At 47.3% G+C, this 23019-nt stretch overlaps 1 protein-coding gene across 1 annotated transcript; it reads right to left on the reverse strand.

Annotated features, from left to right (window-relative positions):
* Nucleotides 1–1334: 1334 nt before the first annotated feature.
* Iyd (iodotyrosine deiodinase) lies at nucleotides 1335–17057 on the reverse strand. The gene is made up of 5 exons (XM_060373140.1): nucleotides 16790–17057; nucleotides 9893–10084; nucleotides 9213–9372; nucleotides 4844–5000; nucleotides 1335–3001 (listed from the first exon to the last, which is right to left on the reverse strand). Exons 1-5 carry the CDS (start codon nucleotides 17025–17027, stop codon nucleotides 2819–2821), a joined length of 930 nt encoding a protein of 309 aa, XP_060229123.1. The 5' UTR covers nucleotides 17028–17057; the 3' UTR covers nucleotides 1335–2818.
* Between the last annotated feature and the right edge of the window lie 5962 nt (nucleotides 17058–23019).

Raw genomic sequence — 23019 nt, forward strand, 5'->3', positions numbered from 1 at the left:
ATTCTTGAGCCTTCCCAGCACGTTCTGCACATCAGAGAGGCCACCCAGAAGGGCACTGGCCGCGTTCCCCTCTTTGCTTTGCTTTGGGGGGGACACTGTGGATGAAGAGCTGGTGCAGCTTTCGTTCTAATCTTTCACCGTTTGCATGTTTGTGTAGATTGGCAATATTACATTTCACAGTTCTATTTCACCCAAACCAGAAGGTAATACTCCATAGGTAGCTGCAAATTTGTCATTGCATTTCTTGTCCCTCTCAGGCAAAATATCCACAGATAACTGAACTTTTTCTAGTTATAAATGTTCCTTAAAAATTTTAAACACTTTAAAGATAGCTTGTCAATTTGAATGCTCTTCCAAAAGTCAAATCTTCAGAGCCATCACGTGGTAAACCATCTTTCTGAGGTGAATAAGCACCCCAACTCATCCACTTGGCGTAAAACGGAGTTCATATAGTTGGTGTTTGAATATGTGCAAAATCTATTTTCCCCCAATTTTACTTATCAGAGAAAGCCTTCTTCCTCCCATAGTATCAAATAATAAACAGGAAACAGACTCTCCCCAATACTCCTGAGATGGAAATTTTAACCAAGGCGATGAGTGTTCTACCTACCCATCATTGGAGGACACTAGTGAACCTTTGCTTTCTCCCTCTCTTCCTGCATGTGAACGTACCACAGGCTCTTTGACTTTGCACTAAGTTGTATATGTGTGCTTTGTCCCTATGTACTTTGTCATGTGTCACACATGTACTCTCTATCAACAACAGCAAACCTATGGAACTCCCTAGCTAGTAACCACCACCACCACCATCACCACCACCATCACCACCACCACCATGACCACCACCACTACCACCACTATCGCCACCATCACCACCACCACCATCACCATTATCACTATGTCATAAATTCCCCAAAAGATATCTTCCTCAAATCTACCCAAGGCTACATTTTTGTGCTTTTTTTTTTTCCCAACATGAAAAACCAGGGCCACATGTCTTTCGGGACAATGTTGGAAAGCTGACCAGCTAGCCCTCTATGATGGTGTTTGCTTGAGGACTCATGCGGAATCCTCGATTTTCTTCATCTTCTCTAGTTGCTGCATACTTGAATAGTTACGCTGGGAACCCTCTTCCTCCATCTCATGCCCTAGAGCAGAGGCTAGTCTGGACCCTACAAAGGGTGCAAGGTCCTTTTTGTGCCTTAGTTTCACTCAGTGGAACAGATGAAAACAAAGATATACCAAAGAATTTTGTAAGCTCCATTTCCAGACCTTAGAAAAAGGCTGTTTGTTGGTTTGTGTGTGTGTATGTTGTTTATACTGTAACAAGAAAGTATGTTTATTATTCCTTTATTTAGAACACAGAGAAACTTTGTTCAATATAACAATAAGCTGTACAACAATTGGTTCCTAACCCCACCCACGAGGGTCTGCTAAAGCCACAATAGCATTAAAAGAAACCTCATTCAGTGAAGCCCCAGGGACACAAACTTATCACAAGTGAAGGGAGGGAAAGCATGCAGAGGAAACTGAAGATACGTGTAGATGTTGGAAACTTGTAGATCTTTCAAAGGGCCTCAGGGCTGAAGCTGCTGCTTCCTGTGAAGTCTTGTTCTATTTCAGAGCAAAGAAAGACCTTCCTTCTCTCAGACACCAGCTTACAACAACCTCCTCTTATTAATGGTCCAGCTGAGGTGTGAAGAAGAAAAAAGAGGGAGAACATGGAGAAAAGGATAAAAAGAAAAGGAAATGGGGAGGAAGAGAAGGTAGAGGAGGGAGGCAGCCATGGTAGCGACATGAAAAGGTGAGGAGACTAGCTGAATGGAGAACTTCCCAAACAACAAAACAAAGGCAAGTACGTCAGACCCCTGGGAGGCCTGATTCACTAGCTCTGGCCGGTCCAGCTGGACACCTGTGGCCAGGGCAGTCCCACACAGCTTTGCTGGTATCTGAAGAACAGGTTGAAGAACAGGTAGATGTGTTTCATGAGAACAAGTAGGAAGGAGGCACCGCGTGTGATAAACAGTCTCTGAGAGACGAAACTGCCTGTAGTGGTTGCCGCCTCCTTTGGTATAAATACTGCCACCATGAACAATTTTAGACTGCACGTGGCTTAACTGTTGTCTGATTCCAGAAGACTGAACCGCCGGCTTCCAAGTGCTAGTACAAGGACTCCCTGACACAGCCCAGGCAGCTCCATCATGCGTCGATAAATGCCAGCCACAGCCATCGCATGCAGAGTGCCCCTGGGTCTGTGAGTGCCATATTTTAGCTACTTTAATGGTGGGTGATTCAAGATTAGCAGAATCTCTATGGACAGAATAGGCTTCAATAGCACATTCTTAATCTCAAAGCCACCAGAAAGCAGAGAGCAGAAAGACCACTTGATTAGTCACTATTTAGATGAAAAATCATCCCAGGGAGCTATAGCAAAATTTCTATTGTGACTTCTCTATATGAATTGTTTAGGTAAATGAAAAAATAACACCTATAATTTTGTAGAGAAGTTAAGGTGTGCCTGCTTCTTGACCTTCTGCTCCAGGTGTTCACCAAAACAGTTCATCAAAACCCACTCACTGGACTGTAAGTTCTAGAAAGTGTGGGAAAATATCAGTGTGAAAGTGGCCTTCCTTGTACACTGGTTTGCAGGAGAAGACCTGACTCAGAGAGCAAGAGAAGCCAGCAGACCCAGGAGGAGAGATGCTGGTGTCATCCCAGCATCCCCACATCTCAGCATCCCCACATCCCCACATCCCCACATCCCCACATCCCCACATCCCAGCATCCTCACATCCCAGCATCTCCTTGAGTTGGCCAACTATACTGTCACCATGATCTGGTCCAGAGCTTTCCTCTTGAGGTCAGGCACTGTGGCCTCTCTGCTAGGGTACCCCACAGGAAGCAGAACAAGCAGCTTTTCATGTGAGGGGCGGCCCAAGAGCACCCTCAGACGAGGACCACAGTTGAGGGGGGTGGTAATAACTGTCACTAGCCCTGCATTCTGAAACAAGAGAACAAATGAACATTTTAAAGCCAGGCCAAACCATGGCTCTTTTCCCAGCTTGGGGCCATTCTCATCTTTGCTACTGGTGCTCACTTCATTTTTCCTTGACGTTGGGCAGCAACGAGGCTGCCAGCTCAGGTGCTGTACGGTGGACCTTGCCTGTACCCCTTGACCTGCTGCCTTCCTTTAGATGAGCAGCTAGAAACGTCCTTTTACAATGAAGCCTGAGCAATAGGAATGGCTATTTTGTAGAAACAGGGCTGAAAAATGTGTCTATGACACAGATAAGCTTTTCATCTGTACCTTGTATCTGACCATAACACAATGGCAGTCCATCAGCACTTTTCTCAGCCTAAGTCCACTACAATCTTCCTGACAAATGTGGGTTTTTTTGTTTTGTTTTGTTTTTGTTTTTGTTTTTGTTTTTTTTCAGAATTCCAGTTACCTGTCTGACTGTATTTTGTTCCTAATAGCCACATAGCAACATTTGAACCCATATATTTTTAAGGATTTGAAGAGAGAAGAGAGTTATCATGGGCTCTCCTGAGGTCTTATACAGCCCATCACATATCTTCATCCATAAAAAGCATATAATGCCTCGGACCACTGCTCCATTAGTAAGGTGCTTGCCTTGCAAGTGTAAGACCCTGAATCCAACCTCAAAGAACTCATACTGAAATGATTTTAAAAAGCAAGGCATTGTGATAGATGTAGCAGAAGCAGAGATGTATCTGTGCAAACATGGAGTGCCCTCAAGCTCCCCCTCCCCCCAGCAGCTGTCCACCCCCCCATGCCTCCCCAGTCACCTGGCCACCTTGGAGCCTGAGTCCGGAGGCTCAGCTGCCTCTGGCCTCACTCATGGCCAGCCCAACCCACCGAGTCACTGTGCTGGGAATCAGGGTCCAGGGGCAGCTTTCTCTCTTCCCTCAGTCATGACCTCCTCTGAAATTCTGGGAAACTGGAAGTCAGCAGGCTCAACAGCAAAGCTAGCGCTGTGGGAAGGCGCTAGCCCGGACTCACCCCGCTTCTCCTGAACTGTCACTCAACTACAGCACTCTCTGGACTGACCCTGTCCCCAGACACCTTTGTTCATCGGCCTCCAGTGTCAGGAGGGAACACAAAAGCCTCCCCCTTTGGAATGGCCGGGGAAGCAGCAACGCTGGATGGTGTAGGCGCTCATCCACACACACATAAATGGAATCAACCCTTCCTTCAAAACAGAGCCATTCTCTTTTGCAGTATTATTCTCTCCCTCATTCCTCACCTGAACCCCAACTCTCCATCAGGTAAACTGTTTATGAGCTATCTAATCCCCCGTGTCTCCCAGAGAGGACACGGGGTCTCTGAGGCAGAACTCAGCCCTGCTCCACTTCACATTCTTGTTGTTCTAGCACAGCAGTAGAAAGGAAGTGTGCAAGTACATGGCCACCTTACTGAGGCAATGCAACACAGCAAACCTTTCAAGAAGGAGCTAAGAGCCTGATGGCTGTTGAACCATCCCTCCAGCCTGGAAAGGGGCAGCGCACACAGCAAGGGAGTACATCTCAGAGACTTTCAGTTTCAGCTCTCTTCTCCTGTGACTGCTCAAACCCTCCAGCCACAAGCTATCACAGAAGAGAGCAAACACAGCAGCTTTTGCAGCTATTACAATTGGGAGAATTTCAGCTTGCAGACAGGTCACCCTCCAGTCTAGGTTTCCCGGGTTTGTTGTCACATCGGGGTTAACCTTCCGAGGAACCCAGATTTAGGTAAACAATCTCCAAATGACCCATAGTTGGAAACGTGGCTAAACTTTCCAGGAAAGCCCTCGTGGTCTCCACGGGCCCTGGGGCAGCATACCTGCAGGGCGGCCAGCAGGAGGCCACAGGCAATGGACACGCTGATCTCGCTGTAGTAGTGGACCTTCTTCTTTCCGTTGGCAGCAAAGCCGTGGACTTGCTTGAAAACGAGAATCAGAACTGGGGCAGTGTCCAAGTATCCCTTAACCCAATTGGTTCTGGGGGGCAGGGTAGGAAGAATATTCAGAAGAAGAGTTTTTTGGGGGGCCACCATTGTTAGAAACCGACTTTAGCTTATCTATGATTTTTAAACACACATTTACTTGTCTTTTTCTATTTAAGTTGAAAAAGACTGGATTTTTAATTTTTCGCCACATTCATCCTTTTCTATGGGGTTAATGAAGTTGATATATGTACACTGTTGTGTGCTTAGCATGGAAAAGCATGCACGCTGCTAAGAGAAAGAGACCCTATAGCCTTGGGCTGCCAAACTGATACTCAGTGAAGTGAAGCTTGCTGAGTGCTACTGAAGAATTAGATAACAGATGTATCGGACCACTCTGAAAGAAACATGTGAACTGAAAAACAAACCAGCAAACACTGCAAGCCACAAAAGGGCCGTGAAGACGAGGAAGTGGGGGTTGGAGAAAGCGTCCCAGGAAGAGCGAGTGGATGAGGACAGCTACTCAGGAAGGAGGATGTGTGGGAGGCCAGAGTGGAGGGCATGCCGGGGCATGGCTGGGCTGGGAGGAGCAGGGAGACTTCGCAGGGCCTTGGCCCTGATGTGGTGGGTGATGGTGGGTTTACCTTGCGGGACTCAGAGAAGCACCGCGTGATCAGATCCCTTTCAGAAATGCGTGTTGTGTTGGTGAGAATGAAAGCACCAAGAGTGATATCACTGAAGCACCAGCTACAAAGTTGTCCTAGCGGGAGAGGACGCAGACACTGGACCATGGCCACTGCCAGGCAGGAGGGCTGGGGAGAAGTGAGAGGAGAGGTCAGGGCTGCAGCTGCCAGAGCAAGGAAAGAAGCAAGCAAAGGAGAGGGCAACAGTGGTGATGAGATGGCAGAAGGATGGCAAGGGATCCTAGGTGGGGGAGGAGGCAGGGCACTCTGAGGGAGCCAGAGGCCATTCATGTGGACACTGATGATAACCTGAAATTGTTCTTTTCCGACTCTGAATACATTTCCTTTTATCCCATTACCCTGGCCTTCCACCTATGCTGAACCTTCCTTCTAGAAGAGATAGCGAAAGGAGAGCTACAGGCCTGTAGAATCAGCTATTCCAAGCTGCTGCCTTCTTCCCGTGGGGCGTTACATGTAACTCATCACCAGGAAATGATGACTGTTCACTTTAACAGTTCAGCCTGGTTACAGGTCACTGTTCTAAAACACGCCAGAAATGTCTACTCTGCTGCTCTCGAGCCATCGCTCTCAGGGGTCTCCCCTCCCACCTCAGCCAGCCTCGCCCCACTGGTTAGTGCATTTTTCACCTCACAGAGAGGGAGAAGGTTAATTACTTAGCTCAGCTCTGGAGCCAGCACAGCTGGTTTCCTTCTCGCTGCAGCTTCCTCGTGTGCACAGCCTGGGCTTGGTCATCGTGAAGATGACGTGAGTTAAGATGTGGAATGAGGCTTTTACTAATACAAGCATCACACGTTGAGGTGACAGAAAGGCCAGAATGAAAGGGTCCCTTTTCGTCACTTTATGGACTCACTCGATTTCTAGCACTCAGCGGTAACACACGCTGCCTTCCGGCCACGAGCAGCCCAGCAGCTGTTCTCCATCATGTGTCCGGGGAGCCGAATGTGGCCACGAGGCCGTGCCTGTGCTCAGGCTACAGCCTGCTGTGTAAATTGTATGGGTTTTGGGCATTTTTATAATTTAAGATTCTGATCATATTCCTAATGATTAGAATTAGAAATGTATTTCTTTATTATCTCATGTATGCGTGTGCATGTATGTGTGTATGCCATGTGCATACCTGGCACCAAGGGAAGCCAGGAGAGGACACTGGGTCCCCTGGGACCAGAGTTACAAACCACAGTGAGCTGTGGTGTGTGTGTTGAAAACCAAATTCGGGTCCTCTGTAAAGGCAGCAAGTGCTCTTAACCACCCAGCCCTTTCTCCAGACCTGACTGAATTTTAAACGTCTATAAAATATGTATAGAGATGAAGTGAATAATACAAAGTTTTTAAAAATTTAAGGAAGATTAAGCAGTTTGCTATATTTCAAGGCAACTTCATCGTTCAAAAATATTTTCGTACTTACTTTGCTTAAGCATACTTTATCAACTGATCTTTGTTTAGTCTCAGTTAAATTGAGTTTTTACTAATTTAATAAGACATCATATTAGAGCAAATAAAAAAGGCCACAAGGAGCAAGGACTGCTGAAGGGAGAGTTGGCATTTTCAGATCTGGAAGAGCAGTGCATGTTTTAACCCCTGGGCCATCTCATCCCACAGTCACAGCTTTTAATGGGTGCCAGGGATGCAAACGCAGGCGCTCACACCTGCCCCGCAGTGTTCTTACTGCTGGGCCAACTGCCCAGCTCCCATCTGCTCCTCTCATGTTAACTAGTGTTTCTTCAGTCACTTAGTAGGTACTCCTACAGCCTGGGTGTATAATGAGAGACTGGCTCCCTGAACCTCGGGACGTGTGTGTGTGTGTGTGTGTGTGTGTGTGTCTGTGTACATATCGTTGGTTAAACAACTCTGTAACTTAATTGTATTCTCAAGAGCAACTTGGTTTGTATTCTAAACAAAAACGTCTGTGAAATGAAAAGCAAAGTAAACTAATAATAGTTAAAATCTGGGGGCTGGAGGCTATTTTAGATATAAGGAAGGTGTATGTAAGGATGATGATGAGATGATAAAATACATAGATGAGATACCAATTAATTCCCTGTTGGTGATGGCGGGGAGAGAGGTAGCAGTTTCTGGTGGTTCTGTGTCCAGCTAGAGTCGAGTGTCTCGCTAACTGCAGAGCTCACCTTGACTCACACTCACTCATTTTGTTCATGGATACACAGTAGGGTTGCGGTTTCCTTGTTAATACTCCACACTTTTCTGAGAGCAGAGTATGGTGTTATGCACTCCATAATCTATTATCCTCTCGTGATAAAAGCAGGACATGAGGGCCAGGTCCTCTCACTCTCACTCTCATGCCTGGACTAAAGGACCACTGTGTCTGCAGGCTTACGATCCTGTCCTTTCTCAGGCTCCTGTCACTGTGGCGAGTCAGGTGGTAGGTGACAGGCTGGCCAGGGAAGGCCACCCCTGAAAGACAGAGCTTTTAGGCCACTCTGCACTGAGAGCTGAGAACCTGGGCTTCCCTCTGTAGGGCCTTGTGAGAGGTGAGAGCCAATACCCATCAGCTTCCCCACTCCCCCCTGATAACCTTTCCTTCCTTCCTTCCTTCCTTCCTTCCTTCCTTCCTTCCTTCCTTCCTCCTTCCTTTCTCCTTCCTTCCTTTTTCTTTCTTCCTTCCTTCCTTCCTTCCTTCCTTTCTTTCTTTCTTTCTTTCTTTCCTTCTTTCCTTCCTTCCTTTCTTTTCTTTTTCTTTTCTTCCTTCCTTCCTTCCTTCCCTCCCTCCCTCCCTCCCTCCCTCCCTCCCTCCCTCCCTCCCTTCCTTCCTTCCTTCCTCCCTTCCTTCCCCGCAGCCCTGATGTTTCTTTCATAGTGCAGACTACTTAACCTCTGCAATAACACAGTTAGGAAGATCCATCAGTGCAGCAGAACATGATTTGCTTCATTCAAGACCCTGACAAGCGTGTCACGATCTTGTGTCAGGACTGGTGGAAAGTGAAGTAACTCTTCAGTTTTACCTAAGAATCTATTATTTCTGGACTGGAGAGAAGGCCGAGCAGTGAAGAGCACTTCAGTTATTCCAGGGGCCCAAGTTTAGATTCCAGTAACCACACGAGACAGTTACTAAGTGCCTGTAACTCCAGCTTTAGGGGATCACAATACCGCTGGCTTTGACGAGAACCTACACATACATACCCCTCATCTCTCTCTCTCTGTCACACACACACACACACACACACACACACACACACAGGCACACCCATGCACACATCAGCACACACTTTAAAATATAAAATAAATCTTTAAACACTTTTTTAAATTTGAAAGAAACAATTACTTGGATCAGAGCCTTTGCAGATGCCAAGTTTGACTTTTCATAACCAGTTTAAAATACAATGAAGAAACAAAGCAGAAAAGAGACAGGGTGAAACTTGATGCCTGCAGCCTGTATGCATGCACTGAAATTCTACGTGGAGTCATATTAATATGAACACTTAATACATCATCAAAATAAAGTTATTAATAAAAATAATCTTAAATCCCACAAACCCAGGAAATGTAGTGGCAATTTCTTACGGTAACAGACAAACCAAGCTCCCCTAATTCCATCAGGTGTGTACCTCAGTTTCTTCAGGTCTGAGACCCACCGGTCTCCCATCCTTTTCATGTAATTTATCTCCTCCTCCTCCTCGATGATCCCTCGGATCTTATGCTTCATGTCTGGGTCCTTTACCACCACAAAGGTCCAGGGCTCCGTGTGGGCCCCGCTTGGAGCTGTTCCTATTGACCATTAAATTAAATTAAGCAAAAGACTGCAGGGGAATGTAAAGCTGCTCATGAAGAGGAAATACGATAGCAGGTATTGTGGTGATATATATGATATATGGGTGATCCAACCCAGCAATTGGGAGGCTTAGACAGGAAGATCATGATTTGAAGTAATACCTTGTGTCAAAAAATACCTATAGAAGGGGGAAGAAGAGCAGGCAGAGAAAGAGGAGGAGGAGGAAGAGGAGGAGGAGGAGGGGGAGGAGGAGGAGGAGGAGGAGGAGGAGAGAATTTTACTTTAATTTAAACACAAACTCACAGGACAGGGGGCAGGGTAGTGACTGTTGCCACTTAGGTGAAGAATACAACTATCCAAGGCATTTGTATTCTTGACTGAAATGATGCCTTTTGGATTAAAGATGGATCTCAATGGGTGTGCAGTGAGCACCACACGTGAACTTGCTGTTCCAGTGCCGTTGCTGTCATGGCACCAGCAGAGCTGGCGCTCTCCAAGGCTCGGCGTGCTACCAACCTGCTGTCCTGATGACGTTTTCAATGACGTCCATCGGGATTTGCTCTCTGCTGATAAACCTGACGGAGCGCCTCTTACTGAGGAGCTCATAGAATTCCCGAGCTCGAGTCTTCATCTCTTGCTCTGAGTACCGGGTGTGAGAGAACGGGATGTGCTCCACGCTGTCCTCTGACTCTTGCCATTCATCAGCATCTACAAAGGAGAGCCGGAAGAGCAGCACATTCAGCCACCTCCCCGGTCATAAGGTCACGGGGGTGGGGGAGGGCGTGGATACGGTTCCTGAAATGTTTATACATAGTTATGTCAGGTCAAACTGATCAACCAATTTTTTTTTTTTAAGAAAAAAGAAAAAAAGTCAATCTGTAGAATCCTGACCACTGGTCATGGTCATTCTTCAAGTTCTAAGTCAAAGCAAAAGAGGTAAAAGAGGTTTTTGTTTTTGTTTTTCCTGCAAAGAACAAATGGAAGCTTCTATAGAGTACGGCACTGACACACTCTCCCATTCCGGTCACCATATAAGGTGGTTTTGTCTTTGTCAAAGCACTGGGCTGACAACACTGTAAGGAATTCCAAAGTCAAAACCAAGGGAGCATATGGACGTAGAGATGTGAGCTCAGAGGCCTCCTGACTGCGTCTGCCGGTTCCTCAGGTCCAGGCACCATTTTCTGATCCTTAGGATCAAGGACAACTGAAACCTAAGCTCATGCTGCACGGACAATAGGAAGTAGAATCAGCCCGGACCCTCAAGTTTCATCCTTTGGGAAAGTGTGAATTATAAATAAGTCATCCCTCAGGGGTCTATGACATGTTCCTCCTCTAACTCAGTGTTTCTTTTTGGAAGCACAGTAGTTTCCAGCAGAAGCAAATGATATTATGTAAAGAACTTTAGAAACAACATTCAATAATTTCCCAATGTAATCCTTCACACAGGGGAACAAAATATCTTGAGCAAAATTATTCAAACCCATGTTTAGCAATAAAACCAGGTGCTCCAATGCTCTAAGAATTCACAGGCTCAGAACAGCAAACAACTGTGACACTATGCTTAGACAAAAAAAATATATACTTACATAAATCTCTAGAGTATTACTAAAGAAAGAATAAATGGTAACAGCAGAGATGAAAAATAGAGCTTCTGAAAAATAATAGAATTATTAAGGTTAAATTGCCTAAATAAGAGATAAGTGGGAGGTAAGAAAAAAAGAAAAGAAAAGAAACGCTTGAATAGGACAAAGCAAAAGATAGAAAACATAAAAGAAAGATCAAGAAACCTGAGAGCCACTTTCTTTAGGACCAGGGAGAACAGCAAAGAAAGAAACAAGTGTTAGAGTTACAGAGGCTTCTGTGGGGTGGGGTGAGGCAGTGAAGACCACAGAGTTTGCAGAGACACCAAGTGTATCTGGAAAGGCCTTTAGAAGGAAAAGGAGCGTATATGGAGCTCTAGCCTGACGCACGAGTGGCTGGAGCAGCGAGCTGGAGACATCATGAGAGCTAACGTGGCTGCCCTGCACACGTAAGTCAGGCCACAGAAGAAACCCGGAGCCCATGTGGCCTCAGCTTCAGAGTGCAGGGCCCCGCGAAGTTACCTCCCTTGACATTCTCAAGAGCCTTCAAGAGGCATCAGTCTCCTGAAAGCATGTGAAGGTGAGGTCTGTGAGAGAGAGAGTGTGTGTGTGTGAGAGCGAGAGTGTGTGTGAGTGTGTTTATAAAACAGAACAACTTTGGATGTTCTTCATCTTCTGTGGAGCAGGTTTTCTTTACTGGCCCGGGGCACAGGACTGTGGACAAGGATGTCTTTAGAGAGCTTCAGGGATCTATCTGACCCCACTTCACCAGTTCACAGGACAATGCCTAGACTCAGACTTATTTTTCAAAACTTATTATTGCTGTTTGTTTGGTTGGTCAGGTGTTTGTTGGTTTATTGGTTGTTTGTGGCTTCTTTTGTTTGCTTTTTTTTCTCTAGCAGAGCAAGCTTGGCTGGCACATGAGTTACATACATGCTCTACTTAGAAGCAAAGTGTGAAAAAGGAAGCCAAATCCTGACGTTGACTGTCCCAGAACAGTGAGCGTGTGAGCAGTTTTCTCCTGCGGGCCTCCACTCAGGAGATGCCAGGAGCAATGATTTTACCCTGTTTGGAGGTGATGATATTCTGGGCGGAGGAATTAGGTGCCATCGGTGGGTGTGATTGACTTGCCAAATTACTTTCAATGTCATAATTACACAGTTGCAAAACACAAACTATCATGCATGTATAGGTCACCTTTAACAACATTCCCGTACTCTTCCTAGAATGCTAAAATAGGCAGTTTGTTGAACAAGATCTTACTGAGAATGTGTGGATAAAATAAGCACATATTTTATACCCTTAGAATTTATATATGTACACAAACCAGCAAGGTGAGGTGGCTCATGCCTGTAAACCCAGCACTTGGGGAGGCAGATCTCTGTGAGTTCAAGGACAACCTGTTCTACAAAGCAAGTTCAGGACAGCCAGTGCAACCCTGTCTTGAAAAAAACAAAAAGGGCTATACACATAGAGCAAAGGGAGGTTCTGAGACAATGGATAAAAGAGAGGAACCTGAGCAGTAAGAGTCTGGGCATATAAGTAGCAAATGGCTCAGGTAGTGAAAGTGATTGCCACCAAGCCCGACAGGCTGAGTATGATCCCAAGGACCCACACGGCAGAAAGACAACCAGCTCCTCAATTTGTCTTCTGACTTACATACATGCACAACATGGCACGTACGTGCCTGTGTATACAAACATACACACACAAAATCACAAAACAAGTAAAACAAAGTGAAGGTTGTTTGGTATCTAATGATGTTTTCAATGAATAAAAATAGTGAATTTTATAACACAAAATTTTAAATAGTTTGTGAGAGTGACCGTGGGAAAGGCTGTGTTTCGGGCCAGTCTGAACAGCTGAAAGAAACCTTGGCTGGGTCTCACTGGACAAGGAAGAGAGGCCATTCACAGAACATGAAGTAGTCCAAAGCCAGGGAATATGCGCCCAATGAGCGTGCTTCTGGCGCAGCTGTGGACTCAGGTTTGGTGCCATAGGAAGCAGGACTGGCTGCAGAGTAGGAGGACTGACATACTCTAACATGCTTGTGCGGGACATATTAGACAGAGACAAGAATGCTAAAGAAAGGCCACACAGGAGCTGTAGCCATATCTGATGGGAGGGATGATGTTGACTTGGCCTATCAGGGAAGTAGAAAGCACAACGGATTCCCAAAGCATCGTGATGAAAAACCCACCCAGAGACTTGCTTCCATGTGGAGAAGGAAGACGGTCCTTCTGGGGTTTAGGTTTCGGGAGCTGGGTAGTGGTGGGCCATTTTCTGAGATGAGAAAGAGTGGGAAAGGATCCATTTGGGGACCACAGGGCCTTAACGTGCAACAGAAATCAAGAGCCGGTTGACATTAAGATTCCTTTGAGTAAAGATGTTGTGTAATAAATGCCTGATCCCAGAGGCCAGAGGCCAGAGGTCGCAACGGCCACAGGAGACTCGGAGAAAAAATCGAGAGTGAAGACCCAGCCCTGAGAGATTCTGGTAGAGGGCAGGCAGAAAGCTGGCCCCACACATGTATGTTACATGTGCATCTAGAGTGACCTGAAATTGGAGGAGAGAAAGACAAGAAACGCTCACCAGAAAGAGACTGGCTACAGGGATGAGAACCCCAGCTGTGGCATGAACGGTACCATGTCAGCTCTTGGCTGCTGTGAGGAAAGGTGTCCAGCACTTTGGGACCAGTGAGAACAGAGTTTCTCACCCTGAGTCACGACCTCTGGGGGTGGGGGCAGTCTGAGGGCCCTTTCACAGTCTTGCATATCAAATATCCTGCCTATCAGATATCTACATTACAATTCATAGCAGAAGCAAAATGACAGTTATCAAGTAGGAATTAATAATGTTATGACTGGGAGAGGTCACAACATGAGGACTGTATTAAAGGGTCGCAGCATTAGGAAGGGTGAGAACCGCTGAGTTAGAAGGAAATGGGGGTGCCGACAGAGTCATCACCTGTAAGCCTACCTACCTATCAGTTCGGAACAATCCTCAGCACTGTCAGGCGTACACACACACACACACACACACACACACGTGTGTCCACAGGAGTGACCCTTTCCAGCCGTGGAAGCTTGTGTTGAGAAGGTTGTACAGGAGCACTGTCACGGATGAGCTGCTCCCTTGGCTGAGCGACGAGTCAGCCACTCTTAAAACCCAGTCATGTCTGCGTAATCTCTGGCAGACCAGAAGCATAGCCAGCTCCCAAGTCCAGCGTTCTCTCCCGGTGCAGCACCATGAAACAAGAGATGCAAACCAAGAGAGCTCGCCACCGCCAGTAGGATTTTCCAGAGAGACTCCCAGGCTGTGCACTGCCGGCCACCCATCCTGCAGCCTTCTCCGGGACAGAAGGCCCCACTCTGTCTGTGGGGTGAGGGCTGGGTGGTGGCTTGCAGCCTAGGAACTCAGCAGTCTCTGCAGAGACATGGTGGAGAGCTAGCAAGGCCCTCTGAAAGCAAACAGCGCCACTCCCCTCTGCTCCTAAACTCCTGACTGCTCCCAGGAATGCGGCCTCAGAGGGGAAGAGCGCTGTCTCTGAAACTCTGTTTTCATGCCTTCTTCATTCTAGGCTGTTCTGTGGGTGAGGCCACCCAGCTCTATGCCGGGACCCTGGAAACAGACTTCTGGGTTCCTCCCTGCCTAGGTGGGCGGTGCCATCTCTGAGCCTCTGGTTCCTGCAAAGGGGGATGGGAATGGTGGTAATGCCTGCCTTGTATTACTGTGAAGATGAAGGAGTCTACTCCACAAATGTCGCGGCACCAGCCGGCTGCACTGCTGGCTGTGCCGGAGGGGGCTGTGGCCCTGGAGGCTCTTCCGCCGCGTCATCTTTGTGGAGGACATCCCTCTACCGTAGTCCTCTTATCTTTGGGTGTCTCCCATGCTCTGCCCTCAGCCTTCTCTGAAACAGCGCCCACCCGGTGACATCACCAGCTCCCTAACCGCTGAGTGCCGCCACAAGCTGACGCCAGTCTCTGCCCAGTCTCTCATCTAACACTGTGGGTATCTTAAATCCAGCACGCCCCCACAGCGCCCTCTAAGATGGCCCCTCCCACCCTGCCCACTGATGGCGGTGTCTCAACCACTCCCTCCCTCTTCCTTGCCCCTCTACACAGCCCCCCACCGAAGCACCATGCTTCACCAAAGCTTAGAACTCTGCTAAGGGGGTGCTTTTCCAGTTTACCAGACAGTCGCCCACTCACACTGTCAGACTTGGAAGCCTGAACTTTACAATGTCACAAACCCACAGCCACATGCCCGTCCTGTGTCCCTTCAGTGGAGCACTTGACAAACCGCATGACCCTCAGAGTCTGGGTGCTGCTGGCTTTGCCTCGCCGTAGGCGATGGTAAGCGTCTGCACGTGCTCAAGGGTGCCTGGCTAAGCTCTGTTGCTTGGCAGGCTACGGGCATCAGGCACACTTTTGACTCACTTGCCATGGCTTCTCAGAACACAGCACATGAGGCTGTGGAGCTGGCTTTCTGAGCAGGGTGTCCCTCAGCACGTAGTCCTCCAGAGAAACTCTCTGGCTTGATTCCTATGCAGACAAGCGGCTGTACTGTGACTCCCAGTGTCAAAGGGAGACAAGAACCTAGTCCTGAGATCAAGGCCACCCTACACACACACACACACACACACATACACACAGAAACACACATACATACATAGAGACACACAGACACACACATACACACATGCATGCATGCACACACATGTCATATGTACACATCCATGTATACACATGCATACTACCTACACATGCACACATATATGCACACATGAACACACACACACATAAGTACACAGGAACACACACACACACGGGCATCAGACAGCCTCAGGGGAGGAAGACTCACTGAAAATTAACCAGCTTCTCCCACTAGAGTCTGTTTCTCCACCACCTCAGGCAACCTGTCTGCAGTGCAGCCTGCTCACAATTCTATGAGACCCCCTCTCTCCTCATTTTTTTCCAGTGCAGTGGTTCTCAGCCTGTGGGTTGTGACCCATTGGCGGGGTGGGGGGGTATCCTGTATATACAGATATACAGATATCCTGTATATCAGATATTTAATATATTCGTAACAGCAGCAAAATTACAATTATGAAGTAGCAACAAAATAATTTTATCGTGGGGGTCACCACAACATGAGGCGCCACTTCAAAGGGTCGCAGCCTTAGGAAGGTGGAGAACCGTTGGTCTAACGCCAGCCACAGGCAGCCCTCTCCCCTCCTCACCTGAACAGCTACCATCTCCCTGGAGCCTCTCCCAAGCACTGGACTATAGGTCTAGGCTTTCTGCTCCTCCCCTGACACGCTCTGCCCCTGTTGCTCCTATCTGCTCACCCTCCAGGTCAGCTTTGTCCTTTCCGAAAGCCCTACCAGGTCTCCAAGCGTTTCCTAAACACCCTAGACCAGTCCCACGGGATCTGTCTGACTCCTTATTTTACCTCCTCCCCTAAATTGGACCTTCATCTTTCTGAGATGGACATGCTACTTCCTCAGTTTAACATTTCCAATAAGGACTTGGCCAGGCCTGACGCCGTTCTGTACAGACACCCCGACCCAAAGACAGACTGCATTGGCCAGCAGAGGGTCTGAGCCGGGAGCGACCAAGCCTCCAGGGCTTTGGGCCGAGTAGGGGCTGGTGCCCGCAAGTGACCTGAGCAGTGACCCATCTTCGTCAAACATCGGTCTGCTTTCAGGGCAGGAGTGGTGGTTCTAGGCCTGGCTGGCTTTCCATAGCCCTGGCATCCGTTTACGGGGTCACAAACAAGAGAAGGGCGAAGCCCCGGGGGCTGCCGGGGGCGGCCGGGCGGGGGCTGCTACCTTCCTCCACTTGAAGGTGGTCCGTGCTGTCTTTCAGGTCTTCATCTACCCAGGGCCGAGCTTGAGCCTCCTCCTTCTTTCTCTCCAGGCTTCCGTCGGCACTCTTAAAGACCCACACAATCACGACGCAGACAACTGCCACCAAGACCGGAGTGAGGAGAAACATGGTCGGAGGGCTGCCCCAGGAGGCGCGAACTCCCACACTCGCCCCAGGAGGCGCGCACTCCCACACTCGCATTTATGCAGAGATGGAAGCAGGGGACGCTGGGAGTTAGAACGAGGAAGGAGCAAAGTGCAAACTCTCCAACTCCATGAGGACTTCACAGGGGAGCGAAGGTCACGGTCGGGTGCACGTGGGTTTGGTCCTGCTCTGCTGCGCGCATGTGTAAAATCGTGCACTTGATCAACATGTTTTCATTTATCGCCATGGGCTGTGTTAAGCCGTGTGCTGTGCTGGATTGCTGGCAATGGTAAAAAAGGCATTTGACCTTCCTCCTCTTCGGCTTTTCTCTGGGAGCATCTTCAGCTTGCCAGAAGCTGGGAACTGCCCAGAGAGCTCATTTTTAAAAGAGCAGATTTATGAATATAAATTCTGCTGTCCTGAAAGCAAACGTCCAGAAAGAGGCTGGCAGGGTGCATTTTCAACGGCTTATGTGTGAGTCCGCCCCTGAGGTTGTGATGTTTTTAACAGCCGCACCAATACATGCAACCGAGGGGAAAGGCTGATGTTTTATATTAGAGAAAAATTTTAACCTGGAAAAATGTGATGCAAAAAGTTTAAAATGACTATACCGAAACTTTTTTTTTTGTCTTAGTTCTTATCTTCACCTAGGTCTTTGTTGTTCAGGCTGTCATAACAAAAATGTCATTGACTGAGTGACTTAAATAATGACAATGTGTGTCTCACAGTTCCAGAAACTGGGACACCCTGGGTGCCCGAATATTTTCTTCCTGCTGGCTTATATTGTTCTCACAACATGGGGGATGGGGAAGGAAAGGGGGAGAGAGAACTGTTACAGAAAGCGTACCCTGTAGTTTCTACATACTCCACATACTAAAGCACAGCCATTCTCAAGACAGCACCACAGATACCGCTCCTACCCCCTTTTCACTCACATGACTTCCCAGGCGCAGACTCAGCTCTAGAGAAAAGAGGTTTTAAAATATGTGTCTCGCAGGGGCAAGGAGCCTGGCAGCTGTACCGTCAGCAGGGTGGGCAGAGCAGAGAGTGGAGATCAGCCAAGAGTTTGAAACCTCTAATGACCTCTAATCCCAGCACTCAGGGGGGCAGAGGCAGGTGGATCTCTGAGTTCAAGGCCAGCCCGGTCTACAAAGCCAGTCCAGGACAGCCAGGGCTTCACAGAGGAACCCTGCCTCAAGAAATAAAGGAAAAAAAAAGTGTGTGTGTGTGTGTGGGGGGGGTTAAACCAAACCAAGTTCCTGCCCCAGTAAACCTGCAGGACTAAGAGGAGAGGGGAGGGGGTCTTCCGCGCTATCTATCCTTCACTCTGTGAATTCCTTCAATTCTCATCTGAGGTGGGCCCAGTGGGCCTCACTGTCCTTCAAGCCTAACACTTCCGCTAATGATAGTGTCAGTGTAGGACAAAGCTGCAGGTCACTGTGGCACACACTTAGGCTGGAGTGCTGTGGTTTCCCCTGAGGAACAGAGCCTGCAGTATCTGGTGGCTGATTCGGGGGCGGCCCTAACGGGCCCTCTCTACTCTCGGCGCCCTAGCGCAGTGGGTCTTGGCATCCTAAGGCAGCGACCCTCTAATACAGCTCCTCATGCTGTGCTGACCCCGAGCACACAGTTATTTTCTCTGCTGCTTCATAGCTGTGCTTTTGTCACTCTTAAGAATCATGATGTGGATTCCCTGTACTCTGCCAAAGGTTTGGTCATGAGTCTTTGCTTTGAAAACACTGCTAGTTAGAGTCTTTCAGATGCGCTCAGTAGACTCCTGTCATACATTCAATGCACATCCCATCTGTCTTTCTAAACGAGGATTGATCATCTTACCCCATGTCCGCTCAATTGATTATCTTTTTTAGGTGTATAGATTTCATTATGTTTATCATATCAGTAGACTTGGAAAGGGGCACGGTGGAGATGAGGGAGGGAGGGAGGGACTGGGAGGGAATGAGGGATTGGGACACGGCTGGGATACAGAGTTAATAAAATGTAACTGATAAAAAAAATAAAAAAAAATTTAAAAAAAGTCATTAAAAAAAAAAGAATCATGATGTGAATATCTGTGCTTTCTGGTAGTCTCAGGCAACCCCTGTGGAAGGGCTGTTTGACCCCCAGAGGGTCACACCCCATGATTGAGAACCTCTGCTGCTGTAAAAGATCCTGGGTTGTTTAGTTTCTGTACTTTGTCGTTGTCTACTGGAGCGAGGGGAGGAGTGTGGAGGGAAGCTACGGGAGGAGGCACCTCGTGTTCACACGCCATCCACTGTTGCTCTTGATCACTGGCTGGTCAAAAGTTTTAATTAATTCATTCGAGGGCCTGCAGCCGCCTTGCATACACACCAGGAACAGTGTTATTCTAGAAGACACACCTTCCCCCAACAAATATGATGCTGATGAAAACCTATGAATCTGTCTGTGTTCCTGCTTCCTAAAGTCCCCAGTGTGTGTTTGCAGAAGGTAATGGAGGCAAAGGGAAGAGAAGAGGCTTCCCAGGGCATTGAGTGAGCAAGCAAACCACGTGATGCTGGCTGAGATCAGGTGCTCAGCTCAGCTGTGATGGCAAGGAAAATTGGAAACAGGGACACAAGGAACTTACAAGTCCACTTAATTAGCCAGCATCTTCTATACACAACTCCCCTCCAACTATCCTACTCCACCCAAGGACACCTCCCTACCGACACTCGCTGGGTGGCTACATTCATTGTGTCTGTGTGCCAATGACGGCCAGGTCTTCCACTGTTTGCCTCATCCTATGGAGTTCATAGGACAAGGCGTTTTAAGTGAAACTCTGCTCTCCCAAAAGAAAACAGAGTGAAGAGCGCTGTGTCCTTGGCACACAGGGGAACAAATTAGACCAGGGATCCCAAAGACCTTAGCCCTAACAGCAGCATCCCCTGGGGGCTTGTGAGAGAGGCTGATCCAGGGCCATCCTGCCCTACTGACAAAAACACCTGAGGGCGGAGCTCAGTAGTCTGTCTTCCACAAGCCCAGAATCCAGGTGACTCTAGTGCTGGCTGGAGTTTGGAACAGACCAGACTAGACAAAAGACACTCCACCCTGACTTTACCACAAATTTGGATTCTCTAAACAAAAGCCCCCATATCATCCAAAGAAGCGGAGTGTCCTACAGATAAGTGTTAACTGAAACATTTTTTTCTACTGCACATTTTAACAGCACACAGCATCTTACAGATGACAGAATACTGATAAACATCAATCCAGAGTCTAAAGAATGAGAACTGGTTGTCTTAGATAAAGATGACCGTGGTCACAAAATCAGGTACCAGCAGAGGCTGTGGTTGAGAACGCAAATGGTGCCCTCTCCTGTATGCTTAGAATTCAGATCACAGGCAACAGGAACCTCACTTGGGTGGCATCTCAACAACAGCAGAGGTGATGGGGACAGACACTGGGGATTATGCAGTGAAAAGTCACACTTTCCCTCTCCAAGAAAACTACGCTTTCAAGTCAGTCTGCCTCCTGGTGGTCCCCACAGGAGAAAAGTGTGAAACCTTTTACATTTAGGCTTGATGTATTTTCTTAACCCAGTGGACATCTAAGCAGTGAGTGGCCAAGGACAGACTCCCAGCTATAAACAGCCCTCAGGAAAGGAGCATGGGAGAAGCCGCCAGCCTCAGTGAGCTGGAAACTGAAGCATGAATGCAGCCATCATGGCTGTCTTTGCGCCTAAGGAAATACTTCTGACACTGATGGTGTAAGCAGGAGCACCCTGAAGTTCCCAGTGGAGCACTCCTGGCCTGTTCTCTAGTGTCCCTTGGAGGAATTTGAGTTTCTGTGTGATGGGTAAACAAATGCTCACCTCGGCAAAATAACCAAACAGGCTTCCAAAGTGTTAATCACGCTACAGTCCTATTGGTGTTTTATATAAACCTAAAGAAAAATTCATTCCCTCATTTGTTAAGATGGCAAAAAAGACCTCATTTAGAGCACTGCGTCAACCAAGGAAGGAGAGAGAGATTGGATTCAGCGTCAAATAGAACAGTGGGGATTAGTAGCCAAGGGAGATGGTTGGGGTCAGTGGGTGGAAAGTTGCTATGGAAACATCATGGCAAGGGGGGATTCTTGTTTGATCTGTATAACTGGCTTTAGCCAGAAAATGAGCCTGGGTGATAAGATATTAAGAATGACGTATAATCAGTTTGATTAGGTATTGAGACTGGAGAATTTTTAACAAAACTGACTCAGCAGGATTCTTGCTCAAACTGGACTAAACCAGCTGATGAGAGAGCCCGTGGCAGAGACCTAGTCAAGAAGCTGGTATCAAGATTGTTCCAGGAGAGTTTGGTGTGTAAGTTTCTGCTAGTGTACATGGCCATCAACAAATAACATTGTTTCCTCAGGAGACACTTACCAGCAGTCGGTACAGGCCTGCTTGAGTGAGCTTTCTTGGGCCAAGGAGAGCCCTCAAGAGGTAGCTGTGCTGGAACCTTGTTGACAGCACCCTGACCAACGAAGCTGCATTGTGGGGTGTGAACCCCAGCAGTGACGGCCTGAGAACTGGACCTGAGAACCAGACCTAAAGGGGCAGGAAGAAGAGAGGTCAGAACTACTGTTTATACTCTAGGAAAATGTCTTGCCAGAACACCTGGCCAAGACACACTTTAAGAAAAAATGTCAAAGTAACAGAAGAGAAGTCAGAAGAGAAAAATTTCATAAAACTGGTTGTATAGAAATTCAAAACACTGTCTGTGGCCGTGCCTGCCACTCAACCTCAGAAGCTCAGCAGGTTGGACCTGGTGTTTAAGTAGCTGGATAGGAGAGAGTCAAAACATCTATTTATAAAAATAGTAAACGTGACATTTCAAAACAAGCCGTAAGTTATGACAACTATGAAAGAGAGAAAATGTTTCATGTATTTACAGTTGCTACAGATAGACGAGGCAAAACTCTCTGTCAGCTATTCATTTGACAGTAGATTATGACCCAAAACATATAAAGGATATAAAAAAACTACAACAGTAAACCAAGTCACCCAACTGATAAGTGAACCAATGAGTCGAACAATTCTCAAAAGGAGCACAGATTACCATAAAATGTTTTCACCATCAGAGAAATACAAATCACATTACCCTGAGATCCTGCTGTCTCAGCCCAGAGGAGCTGGCATATCATCGAGAAAATATGTAACAAGTGGTGACAATGTGGGTGATGTCAATCCTCACACAAAGCTTGTGGGCTGTAACTAGTACAGCCACTGTAGACCTGTGCACAGAAGATCCTCAGCCTGGATGCCCGCCAGCAGAGGAGGGATGATAGATAGACAGACAGACAGACAGACAGACAGATAGATGGATGGGCAGATAGATGAATGAATGATAGCATATAAACACAGTGTAGTTTCACTCAGTTATAAACAGAAACAGAAATTTGTCATGTGCAGGAATATGGCTGGAACTCAAGATCATTGTACTATGAGAAATAAGCCAGATCCAGAAAGATAAATAACCACATTTTACACGTGAAATCTAGACTTCTTTGTAGAAAGTAAGAGAATGTGACATTGAAGGGAGGCTATTGTCAGGGAAGAGGCGTAGGAAGCAGAAAAGGGACAAGATAGGGGAATGGGATAAATATAAGCAATAGACAATGACTCACACATATGGAATTTTATCATGGAATTTATTATTCCGCATTTTTCATTAGGTATCCTGGAATAGTTTGGTGAGTTTGCCAACACTGGGCTTTTCTTTGAAAGGCTCTTTGCTACTGTTTCAGTCATAAAAAAGAAAATCTGTTTAAGCTGTCTGTGTCTTCTTGGTTTAGTTGACAGGTCATATGTACCTATGAATTTATCTATTTTTTTCTAAGCTTTCTGGCCTTATGGAAGATGATTTGAGCATGAGGTGTTCTCAGTGGGCTCATGGGCTTGGCTACGCGGTTGACTTTTGGGAAGTTGCGGGACCTTTAGACGGCAGGGGCTATATAGAGAAAGTGGGTGACAGGCTTTCTGGATAAGGTGGTCCTGTTCCCATCCTTAGCACTCTGCTTCCTGGCTTCACCATGCTCTTGCTGTCAGAGC

This window comes from Meriones unguiculatus, chromosome 20 (assembly GCF_030254825.1).
Source record: "Meriones unguiculatus strain TT.TT164.6M chromosome 20, Bangor_MerUng_6.1, whole genome shotgun sequence".
Classification (NCBI taxonomy): Eukaryota; Metazoa; Chordata; class Mammalia; order Rodentia; family Muridae; genus Meriones; species Meriones unguiculatus.

Excerpts from the sequence above, each read along its gene's own strand:
- Iyd (XM_060373140.1), bottom strand. The coding sequence starts at position 17,027 with ATGCGAGTGTGGGAGTGCGCGCCTCCTGGGGCGAGTGTGGGAGTTCGC. Across the intron at positions 9,373-9,892 it reads AAACGTCATCAGGACAGCAG|GAACAGCTCCAAGCGGGGCC; the intron begins GTTGGTAGCACG and ends AATGGTCAATAG. Across the intron at positions 3,002-4,843 it reads TCCTGCTGGCCGCCCTGCAG|AATGCAGGGCTAGTGACAGT; the intron begins GTATGCTGCCCC and ends CTCTTGTTTCAG.